The sequence below is a fragment of the Melozone crissalis genome, unplaced genomic scaffold (genome assembly GCF_028551555.1).
Source record: "Melozone crissalis strain CALT ecotype California unplaced genomic scaffold, PUWL_Pcris_2 ptg000016l_1, whole genome shotgun sequence".
NCBI lineage: Eukaryota > Metazoa > Chordata > Aves > Passeriformes > Passerellidae > Melozone > Melozone crissalis.
The window spans coordinates 57,537,101-57,554,255 of NW_026535794.1; the positions used below are offsets into that span (position 1 = coordinate 57,537,101).

At 42.8% G+C, this 17,155-nt stretch overlaps 1 protein-coding gene and 1 non-coding gene across 2 annotated transcripts in view; one reads left to right on the plus strand and one right to left on the minus strand.

Annotated features, from left to right (window-relative positions):
* Positions 1-17,155, minus strand: part of TNS3 (tensin 3) — a 119,402-nt gene that overhangs the window by 26,969 nt on the left and 75,278 nt on the right. Inside the window, exons 16-17 of the mRNA XM_054273225.1 lie at positions 3,211-3,382; positions 208-848 (exon numbers count right to left, since the gene is read on the minus strand). Of these exons, the coding sequence (XP_054129200.1) occupies positions 208-848; positions 3,211-3,382 (813 nt within the window). The remainder of the gene's footprint in view (positions 1-207; positions 849-3,210; positions 3,383-17,155) is intronic.
* On the plus strand, positions 5,553-5,624 carry TRNAE-CUC (transfer RNA glutamic acid (anticodon CUC)). Its single transcript has one exon. It is a non-coding gene; the product is annotated as a tRNA-Glu (tRNA).

A 17,155-nucleotide genomic window follows, 5' to 3' on the forward strand; every position in this document is an offset into this window, starting at 1 on the left:
GCAGAGGAATAAATCTGAAGCCTTGTTTCCTCAATACTGCATCCAAAGACAAGAAACTGGCAACCATTTACTGCAAACATTCAAGTCCTCTGTGACATTTTCATTCCATTATTTTTTTTCTCTCTCCACTTTTAAAACCCCCACAAATCTTTTTATAAATTCATATAAAATCTAATGTATTTTGCATTTCTCTGATACAGAACCTACCTGGCACTGGAGAAGGGCTTAACATTTTTGAGAAATCTGGGAGGACATTTGGGAAGGGAATACTGATTGTGCTTCCACTGTGAGGGCTAGAGAAGCCACTTGAAGACGGTGACACAGAGTAAACGGAACATTCTCCTTCAGAGGACCTCGTCTTCTCTGGAAGAGGAGGTTGAGCATGTAGGTTCCCTCCATGGTGATGTGAAACTGCACTGTTCCGGCTGTTGTGTCCAGAGGTCACTGTGAGAAAGTTCTGCATCAAAAAGTCATTGTCATCAGCACTTGCCACTGATGAGCTCAACGTTTTAGATGTGCTAGCATTGGCTATGCAAGTAGCTTGTGTCTCCTCTTGGGATGAGCTACTGTCCCTGGTACCAGTGCTGTAGCTCAGGTAGGCATGGGCACTGCTGCTGATACCATGTTCTTGGTGTGGCTTTGCTGGTGAACTCTCCAGGTTGCTCAGGGTGACAACTTGCATTCCTGGAGTTTGGAAATGAGACAGGAGAGAGATATCCTGCACAGCACTTGAAAATTCAGAGGGCACAAGGTAACCTCCTGGCTGCCTGGTGTTTCCCACTGAAAACTGGGTTGACAGGGAAGCTTTAGAGCTGTTTTCAAGCCAAGGATATTCTGTGACAGAAGAGCTGTCAAAAAAAAAAAAAAGCCAAAAATTGAACACAAAAACAAAACAGCAGCCACATCATTCCCTTAAAATGTTACTGTACAACCCATACTTCAGTGGCCATTGAAAGAAATGAAACATGACAGGACAAAAAAAATCCCAGGGTGCTCATTGAAAACATGCTGGACCATGTAATGCAGCTAGATCAAGGGATTCCAACCTCATCCTGACCAGTAACTTCTTCAATGTACATCCATTATGCTCTGTCTTATCTCACCCTCCACCTAGCCATGTTGATGGGATAGTTTCTGAGTTTGCTCGGTAAACCAGTCCATGAAAATAATGACAGCTAAAAATACTTCTCCCTGTTTGAGGGATTTAGTTTTAATATGAGGTTTAGTGAGGCTGTTTGCAGCATTGCTTCACATACAGCTGTACTGATGAGCTAAAGTGCTACCTGAAAAATAACAATAGGAGGCAACAATTTCTTATGCCAAAGCTGCACAGAGGTAGACATTATGGAAGAAACATGACATGGCCATACCAGCTCTTGCATACAGAGTGTCTTATGCTCATCAAAATAAAAATGAAAATAAATGGGCTGAGGAGGTGGTTATGCACCATCACACAACAAATCAGTAACTGTGATAATGGTAAGAACACAGTTCACAAGGAATAAGTTGCAGACCAGATCTATTTCAATACAATTTATACTTAAAAAAAAAAGAAAGAGGCAGATCCAGTGGTTAATTTATTTGGTGGAAAAACTGATTTATAGAATTAAATATTTCAACAGTAAACATTCTGTTTTTCTACTGGGTAGCAATTGTACTTGTCCAAGTAAAAAATAAAAAAAATGTCCTTCCAAACAAAGGAAACTAAGCACCTGATAAAATCATTTGATAAAAGTTTAAGCTGTCTCTTTGCTTCTGAAAATGAAATGCCCTTAGGCTGTAGCTGGAAAGATTACTAATATTACCAAATCCAGAGAGAACAAACTCAATGTGAAATGCAAAGAGAAAAAGCTGACATAAGATATATATAAAAAAAGAAAGGATTTTTAATTAAAAGGGAGTTGTGGAAATGAATGCCAGTCGATTTAAACAGCTCAAATTAGAAAGGCCATTAAAGAAATGGAAGGTAAGCAAATTGAAGAAGACATTACTGCAAGAAAAAAACCTCTCCTCTAGAGCTGTAGCTATCTTCTAGGTGAAATAAAAAAATTATAGAAAAAGTATTTAGAAAGAAGCAAACAAAATTTTCTAGATAAAGTCTGAAGTAGGAATGTAAACTTGATAATGACTGAATTGACTGATAAGCTTTTAATACATATCCACTTGTAATTGTTACACTGCCTCTTCTGCAGCAAATACCAACATATTTTGTTCCCTCTTAAGGTTCACATCTGTAATCACAAAACCAAAACATTATTTCACAGTCTCAGTACTGACTGAAAATGAAACCAATTAGATTGGAAGATAAATAAAAGATAAATAGGTAATGACATACTTGAAGTACTGACACTCTGACACTCCAACCAGAAGTATTCAAAATACTCACTGTGAAAAAGGAGCCAAATAGCTAAAAACAAGAATAGGATAATTAGCCAGAAAGGAATGTTTTCGCAGAGTGATAGAGAAGGCAACTTCTTCAGGCCTAATGTACCACCTCGTCTATTGAGTAAATATAGCGCACAACTAATGACTGATCACGCATTGTTATAGTCTTCTGATCATTCTAACAGTAACTAGGGACTCCTTGTTAGTTTGCTGTTTCTTGCCATTTCTTAGCTTATGCTGTAAGCTCCTTTGGACAAGAACTACTTTGTAAATTTATACAGTTCACACTATCGTCAAGAGCCCTATATGTTTACCACAATCTAACTGTAATACAATAAAATTTCTAAGCCTGCTGATCAGTTGAAAGGCAATCAGCTATACACTACCAAAGCAGATCTACTGACATTTTACTGACTAAAAACATGTCTGCAGTGAGAAGAGTTCTCCCTTTCTCTCATATACAGCTTATTCCAACGTGAATTTTCCTGACATGGCTTTAAGTTAAACATCAGAGACGCCAGTTAAGCACACAGAAAAATATATATGAGCTTATATATGAGCTACATATATGTGCTAGCACAAATAACATAACTGAGCGATAAAATTCTGTGTCTTCTCACTTATGTTCAAAGCTAATTGTGTCCCTCACATAAAAGTAACACCTCTGTATGTGTTAAAATCCATTCAATGGACTCCAACAATAAATGTGACAACCCACCTCAAAGTTCTTAGAAAATGGTCTGCAGTGAAGATGCAAGCATAATGTTTTGTCTGGGAACTATCATTACAAGAAATAAACAATAATGGAAGAGAATATTTTCCTACCTTTCTGCCCCTGGGATAGGACTGCTATTTGTAATAGTAGATGAAGATGCAAAACAGCGCTGAAAAGAGGGATCAGTCTGCATGTTGGCCCTCAGCAAAGAAGAGTTAGTGCCCACGGTGCCATCAGACATCACCACAGAGAGGTTAATGGCCTCCGTGTAACTTTGAGATTCTGCAGAAAAGAAAACAAAGTAAATGCAAATTTAAAAACAACATGCATTTTTATGAACCTTGTACTGAAAAATGTGTTCATAAAATAGTTTGGTTTTCTCTTAATAAGATTATAAGGAAGATTTTTTGTTTTTTTGTGCAGTAGATATTATTTCACAAAATTATGTTGATTGCTGAAAACATCCAGCACGTCAAATAGCAGAGGGAATAGAGATTACAGAATTGCTACACTCAAACTGTTTGATCACTTCTCCAGAATACATTCTCTAGCCCTATAGATGAGAACAGACTGTCTGTCCCAAGATGCTTTGCATTTCACAGTCCACAGTGCTAATCAGGTAGGTCTAGTCAAGTGCACCATTTGCACTTAAAATACCAGAAGGAAACTGGGTGTCCTGGTCCCAATCACTAGAGTTAATTTTTGCAGTAGGCCAGCACCTGGAGTTATTGTATACCACCTCATATCATTGCTGGGGGTGGGGGAAAGGGAGTCTCTTTCAGGGAGAAAAGGTCCCTTCTGGTTAAGAAAGCATGATGGAGGGAACAGGTGGTGGTGGTGGTAGCAAGCTGGAAGGTCTCAGGGTGGGGCCCACTTACTGAATGAACAGAGGACCTGATGGATAAGGACATAGATGACACTGAGGAACAGCCCTCTTTATATCAGTCTTTATCAGTGAGACAGGCCCTTGGGAACCTCAAGTCCCTGAGACCACAGGAAAAATCTGGATCAAAACATACCCTCCTGTGGTGGTTTGACCAGGAAGAAGTGGGAATTCTGGGATGCTGTGGTCAAACCAATGGGTGCTCGGATTTTGATATTGGCACCTGGTGTGGCCAGTGGGGTTTGGACACACCTCCAAGAACACACAGGGGTTAAAAACCAGAGCTTCGGCCCTGGGAGGCTCTCTTGGGACTTTGAGGCAAAGAGGTTGGATCGCCCTCCCTCGTCCAGCTGCTGCTGCTGGGCGGGGGAGGGGCAGCTATGTGGTAGGCCCGGGGCTGGACAGAGATGGGGGGTGAGGAGGCCCTTGAGGATGGAAGGGTGGAGGAGCCCCAGGAGGCATCGGGCAGCCACCCCCCCCCCCCCCCCCTTCCCCCCCCGCCAGCTCTCCCAGGAGAGAGAGAGGGAGAGCCGGCGACGAATGTGATAGCAGCTGGCCAAGGAGGAGAAGGGGGGGGAGTGCAGCGAGAAGGTGCCCGGCCGGAGCAGCAGCGACTGTGGGAGTGCCGGACCTCTGGGACAGGCAGAGACTGAAATTTTTAACCCCCTTCTTTCATGATTGGGACCTCGCAAAAATGCAGATCCTCCTGGGAGCTGAATAAGAAGAGAGATAAGAGATGAGATAACAAGGACCTGGCCCGAGGGAAGTGGAGAAGACTAGCTGAGTGGGGAGAGAGATGACTGGAGTGGCCTTTTGGCTGTACTTTTCTTGTTGGCCATAGACTGAACCAGTTTTATTCCTGTGACACAGAGACTGCATTTAGGGGGAGGCAGTGCCTCAGAACCAGGAGGGTTCATTGTGGGTACCCCTCGGCCCCAGGGGGTGGAAAAAAATGGGGGGGACAGATGTCCCAAAGCAGAGACTGTGCCTTTTTTGGAGTGAGACAAGGCATCCTTAAAAGACAACCCTAAAAGCAGCTCTGGTCCATGCACAGTGGTGAGAGCACTGGGCATGGAAGGAAGATGTCACAAATGGCAAAAGGACTTTCCGGGTGGTGCTGAGTGACATGGAAGCACACGAGGTTTCAGCGTGTTTCCAGGGGAAGCCTATGGTGCAAGAAGGACTCCTCTCCTCTTCATGGACTGAAGTTTGAGTATTCTAAAGGGTGGTGCCAGACTGGGCAGTTGGTGATTTGGGGGAATGTATCGGATTGGGAAATTTTGGTAGTGGGGAGGAGGAAAGTGCTTTTTGTAAGGTTTTCAATTTTTTCCCTTATAGATTTTTTTTCCTTCTTTTCTTGTAGTTTAGGTAATAAAGTTTTCTTTATTTCTAAGCTGGAGCCTGCTTTGCTTATTCCTGGTCACATCTCACAGCAGACACCAGGGAGAGGGTATTCTCATGGGGCCACTGGCTCTGTGCCAGGCCCGAACCATGACATTTTTTTGGTGGAGATGCTGGGGAAATGGTTCGGGCCTGGCACAGAGCCAGTGCCCCCATGAGAATACCCTCTCCCTGGTGGTCTAGTGGTTAGGATTCGGCGCTCTCACCGCCACGGCCCGGGTTTGATTCCCGGTCAGGGAACCGGGAACCACTAGAAGGCAAGTCATAGCACTATACCCGGGGGCTGATACTAGGACCAACAGTCTTCAACATCCTTCATTAACAACAGTGACAATAAGATAAAGTCTTTTCATCAAGTTTTGCAGACAACAGAAAACTGTCATTGACAGAGGAGTCACTGACAAACCAGATGGTTGTGCTGCTATTCAGACGTGGGAGAAATGGGAAAAAAGGAATCTTAAGTTCAACAGGAAGAAATAGGAAATCTTAAGTTTCCTATTTAATCCAAGAAGAAAAGGAATCTTAAGTTCAACAAGAAGAAATATGTTGTGTTGTGTCTGTATAAGTTGGACTGTTCTGTTCCCCCTATCATGTAATGGTTCTGCTCTGGTTCTCCCCTCCCTCCTTTATGCTGCCAGTTATCCCAACTCCTCCCCAGATGCCTTGAAGATTAATGTACCCTTTCTCAAATCCCTCCCCAGTGCCCTGTCCCTCACTTGGCGCTCCCACCCTTCTCTCTGGAACTCTCTAGAAACTTCTAACTAAAGCGTCAAGTGATTGACGCAGGGGCCCAGGGCTCCACCCTCAAGTTATCCCCATTGGTGTTCTCCCTAAGTCAATCATTTGTATCCCACTCCCCTCTGAAACCCTATTCGTCCAAGGACTGACTCCTCCCCTGTGTCTCTCCCTCCTTATAAGCAGTTGTAACTTCCCCCTCCTGCTCTTCGGCTGTTGGTTTCCCCTGGGACTCAATAAACCTGCATTCACCACGGCTGGAGAGTGCTCTCTTCTTATTTCTGCTGACTGTAGCTATAAGCCAAGCCATGTCCTACCACAATGTAGCGCTGCTGTCGTAGCACAGAGCATTTGCCTTAGGTGCTGTCCCGAGCCATGAAGATCGGGACAGTGTCGCCGTACTGCTAGCGGTGCTGGAAAGCTAGCTGGGACGTCTGAGAAGGACCACTTTTCTCCAGCTGGACCGCTTCAGAAATACAAACTCCTGCAACTGAGAAGGGATAATCTGTGGCCACAGCACATGTTGGGGGCTGACTGGCTGGAGACAGTTCTGTGGAGAAGGACTTGGTGGTTCTCATGGACAATGAGCTGACCACAAGCCAACAATACAACTCCATGGCAAAGGTGGGCAACAGCATCTCAGCTAGCATCACAAAGTCCTGCCAGCAGGTCATGGGAGGTGATCCTTCCTCCCTACTTAGCATTAAAGGCCACATGTAAAGCTCTGTGCCTATTTATGGGCTCCTCAGTACACGAGGAACAGGGATTTGCTTTAACAAGTCCAGCACAAGGTCATAAAGACACCATCACCGGGAGCGAAGTATCTTTATAGAAGCAGGAGCTGAGTCCCAGGCAGCTGGGACTGTACAGCCTGGAGATAAGAAAGCTCAGGGGTATATTAACACTGTGTGTATAAACCTGATGTGAAGGCATGAGGGTGCCTTTTGCTGACAGGATGAGAAAAGGACACAACAAAAGGGGTTTAAAGTTTAGCAGCAGAGAGCAGCACATGGTTTACCTGTTGTGCTGGTTTTGTCCAGGGCAGAGTTAACTTTCGTCACAGAAGCTAGTATGTGACTGTTTTGGACTTGTGCTTAACACAGTAATGATAATACAGAGATATTTTTGTTATTACTGAGTGTAATATATGTTGGGAAATAATTCATGCAATAAAGAATGTATTTTATAAAGACTGTGAAATCCAAACAAGTCTCTGACCACAAGCAGCCCAAGAGGTGGACGTCTGTTCAAACTCTGAAATTCCTGAAGGCCGCAGGATAAGGATCGGCATTTAGCTTATGGGTAGACACACCCAGTGCGATGATCACCGCTATCCCGAGCCATCGGAAGACAGGAAGACACCTAAGAGCAATCATCATTATTCAAGATAGCCGAAGTCGCCAGAAAAATACGTGTGAGTAAGCGAATTCCCGGGATTCGATCAATGCTGGCTATCAACCAGGAAACGGCGACTGTCCAGCTCTGCCCAGTGAAAGAACCAACTATGAATGTGAAGAGTTACAAAAGAAAGTGGGACTCCTTTGTCTCGGGCACAATAAACTGTCTAAAACATCCCCGCTAGAAGCGACTCTCGTGAAAGGGGGAGGGTCCGATGTGATAGAGGTCGGATCCAGGTTCACCCAGTGCCAATCCCGGGCTCGACTGTCTATTTGGCTGTGATGGTTTTGAGGATTGTATTTTGGTCACAGAAAAAGAAAAATAAATCTTTTCGCATTTTTGGTAATTTGGCTTTCGATTGATCATTTATAACACTGAGCAAAGCTTACACAGAGCCAAGGCCTTTCCTGCTTTTCACACCGCCACACTGGCAAGGCAGCTGGAGGTGCATGGGAGGTTGGAAGGACAGCCAGGACAGGTGACCCCTACTGACCAGAGGGATATTCCAGATCAAATGACATCATGGCCAGTATAGAGAATAGGAGAACGAAGGAGGAAGGGGAGGACGTTTGGAGTGATGGTGTTTGTCTTCCTAAGTGACCATTACATGTGATGACAGGCTCTGCTCTCCTGGGGATAGCTGAACATCATCTGGGGATAGCTTCCCATGCTGCCCATGGGAAGAAGGAGAGTAATTCCTTGTTTTGTGTTGCTTTTGTGTATGGGGCTTTTGCTTTCCCTCTTAAACTGTCTTCATCTCAACCCATGAGTTTTTTATCTTTTACCCTTCCAATTCTCTCCTCAATCCTAGGGGCTGGAGAGTGCCCAGCAACTGCACTGGGCTTGGCAGCTGGCTGGGCTTAAACCATGACACCTGTGCAGCTACAGTTTTCAGGTGTGACCTTGTCCACACCATACAGACAAAGAAGCAAAACAACTGCAACCTTTATTTCCTAACAGCCTGCAAACAGCACCAGACTGAAATATGAAATATGTTCAACTTAATTATACTGCACATAAATATTAAAAGATATAGTTAAAACAGATACATTTAGATGAGGAATAATGTGGATTCTATTACTGCAGAGCTTTCTACAGGAACAGTTTCACCCCATTTTTCAGAGGTACACTTAAACAACCAGTCAAGCTCTAATGGAGATTACATTTAATTATTCTGCGTTAGTATTAAAAAGTCAACACCTATTCACATAGCTCCAGGCTCAACCACACTGTTTTCCATGACAGAAAACTATAATACTACAAATGTCCATGCAGCTGAATAGCTTCATTCACCTGAATAGTCCTACTGACCTCAACACTGGCAGGACTGAAACCCAGTAAGACAATCACAAATGAAACAATCTCTAATTACTGTCTCTTTAGTTGATATACTTCCAAAGAATCAGGGAGGGGGGAAAAAAACCCAAAACCAAGGAAGTCACTCAACCTCCCACTCTAATATGAGCTCAGCTACATGCATAAGAGTTAGTCCAACAGATTTACACAGCAAATTCCACTCCTTCTACAGCACTTGCTTGAATAAAGGGACCAAGGCTTGATTCTTCCCTGTTTCAGGCCTTGGATTGCTGCTATTATCTTTAGAGCTTGAGGAAAAGACAACTGTCAGGCTCACAGATGCATTTCACACCCCATTTTCACAGGTGTAAAATACTAAACATAGAGTGAAAAGTCACTGGCAGCCAGGCATGTAAATTGCAGAAAAAAACCCACAAACTCAGTACAACTCTTCCCAGGCTAGAAACAAGTATATCTTAAAGGAACTTGGTTAAAGGAACTTCCCATGAAAGCAGCCTTGTTTTTACTTCAATTAAAAACAAACCGGCTGGATACTTTAGCTATGTCCTCTCATTGTCTGATGCAGAGTTCACTGGTCAGCTGTTAACCCTTTATCTCAAGGAATCAATAATTCTGCGATTTCATAGCTTCTACATAATTAACTAGCCTGGCAAATCTGACAGAAAGCAAAGTGTTATGAACAAAAATTCTGTTGATTTCTTCAGTGAGAAAAAGGTTACCACTGTTGCCGCTGGGCTGCTGCTTGTGTTGTGGTAATTACGGGTCGTTGTTGTTAATAGTTGTTTTTGTATCAGTAAAAGCCCTGGCTGGGGCGAGTTAATGGCCCTTCTCTGAGACACTGAAGGGTGGGGTACCCCCCCCCCTCCCCCCTCCCCCCCGAACAGTGAGGAGAAGAGACTTTGGAGGGGAGGGATATGCAAAATACTCCAAGGACCAGCATGCTGTGTGGGACCCCTGCTCCGAATGTACTGAGAAAAACCCAAAAACAACGAACCACCTAAGAGTTGAGAGATTGGAGTGATGTCTGGATGAGAGGAGCGGAGTGCTGGGCCTGCAGAGATGCTGAAAACCTTCGTTGTTCCTCACCCTGTCGTCGAGAGCCCCCGGGCCAGGTCTGGGAGGAGGCAAGAGTGATACTAATTCAACATCGGGCTCTTCCCCTCGTGGACAAAGCTGCGCATATCCTCCTCCTGTGAGTCGCCCTGGGAGAGACGACGGGAAGCTGCAGCCCCATCAAGCTGCCCAATCCTGAGCTGATCACTTAAAATAAAGGCATTAAAAAGGAGAAGAAGTCTCCTGGCCCTGTTTATTTCACAAAGCATCAGTGCTTCTTGGTTCAGGCCCCTACCAAGCCATTTAGAGCTGTGAAAATACTATCAACGTAAAAGTGCAACTCCCTACTTCAAGAAGTGACATGACAAAGCCAGGATCATTCATGTTTGTATCTTTTCATGCACCCAGGTCAAATGTTAGTTTACTATCACTGATCGTCAACTTTAAAGGCAGCACCTTAGAAAGGAGCTGGACTCTTTGCACCATACCCTACTGAAAAATGACATTAAGAAAAGAACACTAATTGTGTACATGCAAGGCACAAAAATATCCAGTTCACTCTTCTACTTGGCAGTAAGAGGTAAAACCTGTAGAAATTACAGGTTTTTTTCAGTTGTAAGCAGAAACTGCTGGGTATGCCAACCACACAGCCATATAAAGTAAAATCTTACAGATTAATCTACTAAACTTTAATCTACTAAATCTACTGAAACAAAGAAGAAAAAGGAAGCCGCCCCCACACCCCCCCCCAAAAAAAAAACAGAAACAAACAAACAAAAAACTCCCACAAAACAAAACTCACAAACAAACAAACAAACCAACCATACACACACACACACACAAAAAAAATAAAAAATAAAAAAAAAAACAGAGTAGCTTAACCGACACTATGGTCCAGATAAAAGATAGGTAACAACATTCAGTCATTTTACTACCAAATCTCGTATTTTAGTAGGTTCTCATACATTTCAAACTTTGTAATCCTTTTTGTGAGAAGGTATTAGTTAATGCGGGTTGTATGACCTTGAAAACTCAAGTAAACATCCTCAGTTACATCTTCTGGGGAAAGGGAGCTTAAAGTCAGTATTCTGCTTCCAAAACACTGAGCTCATTACTTCACAACTATCTGAGGCTAATATAAAAGCTGAATAGACAGAGTAAATAATACTGCTCTGAAATAAGCCAAAGTAATGGCCCACTTGAGCCAGATAACAAACTAATGCTTTTCCAAGTCTATTTGCACTGTAAGATTCTTACAGGTTATCTATCTTCTCTTTCACTCCCTTGCTTTTCCAAATACAAAGGTGCCAAAAATGGTAAGAGAGTCCAGCAGTCTCTCCTGCTTTCGGCCAAAGTATTAACTTTACTGAAATTCTGACCTTTTAAACTTGTTACATTCTGCTTTCAATTTCACTAAAATACAGTGAACCAAATTATACTGTTATATGAAACCCATCAACTTTGGTCACACGGTTCCTTCTCTTTCACAGAATATGTGGAAATCAATAAAGGATGCCTAAAGTCTTGTCTTTTATAACTTCAGATACCAGGGAATGGTATAACTTTTTTGTGTCTTTTGCACAGTACATACTTTCCTATTCAATGTTAAGTAGCTCCACTCCTCCTTTGGAAGAAGCACATGTCATGTACCAACACAAAGACACCTTCAGTTCCCACACTTCCCAAAAACCCACTAATACCAAGCAGAGAAAATGTAACAGAATTTTTCATGTTTGTGAAAGAAAAGACAAAATTACTATTGCTAGGAGATTCTGCTAATGCCTGTTTTGAGTGGACTAACTCTCTTTGCAAATAATCAGTCAGGCTGAACCTGGGGCAAGACATTAAGACAGTGGCTCTAGCATCCAGGCATTAAACTCTCTGCACAAAAAAAGGTCAGCTTTAGTTGCTTCATCTGAGAAGAATCTCAGTGGAATATGTATTACATACTTGGATATTACAGAAAATACAACAATGGAGTGACTGACAACCTCAGGAATAAAACAGCACATCGGGAGAGGCAGTAGAGTATTTCTCAGGGGTGTTTATTTGGTGGAAGAAAAAACATGTTCAACAGTTAGAACCCAAATTGCTAATAATGAAATGTAATGTACACTACAGTACTGAAGGTTTTAAACTGCATTGTGTGCATTTAGAAAGCGTTCACTGTGTTTTGGGAGCCTGTCAAATGAATTTAGAATTTAAAAAAAAAAATCATTATTGCCTTATGCTCTAAAGAGAGCTGTAAAGAGAGCTGTTGTCCCTTGAGGAAGTGTCTTTGGCACAGCACTCTTCCTCAGCCAGCACTGGGTGAGGAAGGCTGGCATTGCACCACCGTCAGGGGAGACTCTGGCCTACCAGCAAGATGCATGACAGGAGTGGAAGTGTTGCTACATTCCCGTGTTCTGCAAGTTCTAGCTCCCATGACAGCCTGCCAGTAACAGCCATATGCAGCCTCTGAAGCTATGCCAGGCGTCAGCTTATCTCCAGACAACCACAGGCTGACACAACAGCATTTACCCTCTGCACATCGATCAGAATCAAAAGTATGATTTACCAGACCACACTTTACCCCATCCTAAAGCCCTAAGACCTGTACTATAGGGCTTCTTTTCTGAGAAAATAGGTAGACCGTTTTACAGGTAACTTCATATCATACATTCACTCAAACACCAAAATACAAATAACTCCTATTTGCTGAACAGAGTAACAATACAGCATCTTGAAAGCAGTGAAATCCTTATCATGACTTTCTGAAAGGCTTTCTTATACTAATTCATTTCATTCTCCCAGGTAGTGCCCAGCAAAAAAAGAAACCTCACCAAGGACTAAAGCAATCAGTTGCATATATCTTTTCATATATTTTAAAAGATCTTGCAGATGCTGTGCTACTGACTTTAAGCAAGCTTTGCTGTCTTAGGAATGCAAATCAGCTGCAGAGGCATGTCCTCAAGACTTCCAGATCACATGTAACATAAAATGGGATTAAAACACTCTTTAGGAGAGAATCACTACATAACACATAAACAAGAGAACCCCTATTCTATCGCTATGTACAGCAGCTCACTCAGTAGCGGAAAAAAAATGAAACAATTAGAACACAACTATTAACATGTCCACATTAAGTCTACACAGCAAATAAGTAAAATGGTTTAAGAGACAGACAGTTCCATTCTTATCATGGTTCATCTTGTAATGGAATTTCAGACATTCACACTGCTGAATATGACAATTTTCATCAAACCATAAAATTAAACTGCAATAGTTTTAGAGAAGAAAAAAAGAACCTATGAAACATGCATATGGTACCTTTTTCAGGCAGAATGCACTAAAAACCAAGCACCTTTCAAGAAAAGAGTAAAATATCAGCATTGTGCTCCAAAGTTCATTATCCATTAAAATCGCTTGAAATGTTGGAGGTGCAGGTCTAAGCTGTCTGTCCTGAATTGAAAAGTGCCACTGATGTCCACTGACAAGTTATACTGCAAAGCCAAAGGAAAGGAGGCAAGGGTGAAGGCAGAGAGGGCAAACTGACTGAAAGAAGAAGGGACAGAGCTCGGGCCTGACTTTCTGACACTTCTGAGAAGCAAGCACAAAGACTGTGACATTTTCTATTTTGTGTTATGATCCTATATACTTTTCCTAAGGTGAAAGAGTGACAAAGAAGCAGTTTGAACTCCCCTTTTTCTGTCTCAGTCCTGTTCCCTGGTGCCACGAGGAACCAAAGGTCCCAGTATGCAGCTTTTGATGTCTGAGGCATACTTGCCTCATAGAACAAACGGAAGCAATCAAACTGATGACTGGACCCTCTATCAAAACTCTCACTTCGGTCCTGTTCTTCTGCTGTGAAAAAAACTCTGCCTAAATGTGATAATCTTCAACCTGTTCATTTTTCTAGTCACTTGCCTGCAACAAAATGCTGAACCCACTTCACTGCGGCCTGAATAACAAAAGTGAGGACTGTTTTTTTGATTTTCAAGCAGTATACCTAAACCATTTTATTTTAAAACCAGAAAAAACTTGACTTTTCAAAGGCTGTTTTTAATAATCTGAAATTGATACTGGTAAAAATAAACTCAGTTCAGTTTATCTTCAGTATTGTTCAGTATCACAAACACACAACTGAGAAGTCGTGCATTTTTTTCTTGGTCTGTCGCTCAACTGTGATTCAGTAACTCTCCTTTTAGGGTTGCAGTCTTTACCCAACCAGGTGCTGCTACTGCCTGAATAGAAAAATCGTTTGCATTAAGGCAGTAGGAACCAGGCTCTTTATTCGGCTGCATCCTGTACACTGTACCATGTAATAGCTGGCTACTCTAGGACTCTATTAGATTTTCATGGAAAATTCAGATCCGAAGTAAGAGAGTGTCTACATGTATTACACAAATACAGTTCACCTTGGATGCACAAATTAGACCAATTACCTTTCCAGTGCTAATGTCACAATAAGGTGTTATTCTCACTAAGCAAGAAAGCAGAAAAACGATACCACATTCCTCATTTAAGAAAGATTCATGTTTACAAAATCTTACACCTTTCATGTTTTTGAAAAGAAATTCAGTATTGCTATAACGTTACTAAAAATTCCTCAGGGGAGGAAAAAGACTCAGCCTGGACCAATTTTCTTCTACGTAGATAGAAATTATGTATACTCCAGGCAGCCCTCATTTCTACTTTTGAAAAAGACCTACCACGGCACACACAAAGTTACAAGGCTTCTTCGGCAGGAAAATGACTAGACAAAACTCTCGAGCCCTGCCTCATGCCCTCAGTCATACTGACAGAACTCCTTGTCTGCAAACCTTCTTCGTTTCTGGGCAGACTCCCAACGTTGTTACATGACTACAAAAGGCGTAACTCTTCCTCCCACTTAATTTCCAGAGCTCGGAGCAGCAGCAGGCCGCAGGCTGCGTGCGTGCTCCCAGCTCCCCACCACGCAAGCGGAGCGGCCCCTCTCTGAGGCTGGTTCGCTTTAGTGAACTCCCGCCGCCCTCCCCTTTTCCCGGGATCACGTTTCGGTGCCGCTGCGGCGAGCGCGACCAGCCAAACACAAGACCAACCCACAAAACGAGTTTTCAGAGTTAGGAAAACGCACAAAACAGGGGCGCAGGGAACCACAAACCTACCTACGGAAGCCATGGCCACAGCTGCTCTCCCACGGGGCTGTGCGAAATCCTTCCCTCCCTCCGTGCCGCAGGCTGCCTGAGGCTCACGGAATCGAGGCAGCGCGGCGCGCCAGCCCGCCACGCAGAGACTTGGGAAAAGCTATTGCCCGCATTTGCCAGCACCAGCCACTCTCCCTCGCGTGTTAGAACTTCACCGCAAAGTGGGCTCCAGTGTCTGCGGCAAGAGAAGTACAGCCTCCCTTGTCTCAATACATCCACCCAGACGAAGAAGGGCCAGAGTTCACTTCATCCAGGCAGAAAGTAATTCCCCGATAGTTGTTAGATTAGGCTTCCCGCTCGCTCTTTAGCTCGACTGCCCATTCAGTGTATGCCTTCTGTGCTGACTCCACCTCATTTGCGTTTGACTTGTTCCCCCCACTTTCCCCGCCCGGCTCTCACCGCCTCTTCCACGCAGAGCGCCGCTCCCAGCGGGTCCTGTGCTCCGCGCAGCGCCGCGGGGGCGGAGAGCGAGCGGTCGGCACACGACCCGGGGAGACTGGGAACTTGGGTTGGGGGGAGGGTTGTGTGTGGTGGTATTTGGTTGATTTTGGGGGGTTTTTTGAGTGTTGGGGGGCGGGTGTTGTTCTTCCCCCACCACTTCATTTTGTTTCTTTCAGAGAAATGCGAGACACGAAACCGAGAATTGTCAGATTAGTGCTTTTTAATGTTGACCAAAGCCCTGCTAGTTCATTACACTAAAGTGGCCCAATAGTCTTGGATAAATTTAGCATCCAGAACTCTGAATTAGGTTTTACTCGCTTCCCAAGATTACAAAACACGTATAGCCTTATTGTGTTGCATTCAACATCCCCCTAGCATTGTTCTAAGCACGTTTTATTCACAGGTCAGGAAGACGAGTGGAAACACTGCAACTCCACAATGAGCAGCACATTTCCTTTTCAGATTGTTCATCAGTGCCCAGCACACAGTATTTTCTGAAAGGATCAGTGCAGGAAATTACTAGATCTAGACAGAAACAAATACAACCATTTAAAACTTTCCCATGATGAATTATTCTATGCTATTATTCTTTCAAATTTCTACCGCCACCATGTTTTGAATGCATGTACTAAACCGTTCTGATAATATTAAAATACACAAGCTGGCTTGGCTATAGAGATGAGTACTGGTAAAGTAATTAACTTTTTGCTTTCTTCCACAGACCATAATGTAAATCAAACTATTCCTTTATAAGAATATTCATTCCTACCACTGTTTTCCTTCATAGCAGCTGCTCCTATTAAACATGTTGCATAAAGATTGCATTCAGAAGAACCAAATAGCAAAGGTTAGTTGTGATATACACCATATCATCAGGTAAAAAGAAAAGAAAATCCTTGCCATGGGGTCAGAACAGGTTACTATGCAGCAGTTCAGAAGTGACATCTGTTACTTTGAATAATTTATTATACAACTACACTTTCTCTTGGATGCTTCCTGGCAGAGCCAGATACAGGTAAACACAAACTCCACATTTCTATAAAGAATAATGGTTAGAGAAAATTTCTCTCCATAGAAAGCATGCCTGTCTCTGCATAAAAAGCACTGTAATCACAGGACCTTTGGATATCTCATTGTTTTCCTGATTTTCAAATCTAGAAACCTTTGCTTTTTTGGCTATTTACACTTGCTGAATTAGATGGGAACAAGAATAGTAACATTTAACAAAGAAGATAACAGTAGTCTGAGACGACATATGAAGAAGACTGGTTAAGTAAGAAACTTTCCAAAGTATTATAAGGATGTAATTAAGCAGAAATAATGTAATTAAAAGTATTAATATAATTGAGTTTTGTCAGTATTTATCAAATTCACCCTTTTTAAAGATTTTTTTGCATGAATCCTTCTAATAGACTCAGTTATACTTAAGAGGCTACTCATCAATAAAATCCCTCTGACATGGACAATTAGTAGCAAACAAAAGGGAACATAACAAAAATCCCACCTTTTGCTTGTCCTTCTGTCATAAATTCAAAGTTTCAACCAGATGAGACTTTCTTCTCCAAAGAAGAAAAAAGTCTGAAACTCTGAAGCCAGAAGATAGAAAGGGCAAGGCTGATCGCACACAAAAGAAGAGTTAGGAAGACAAGGAAAGGCAGTGAT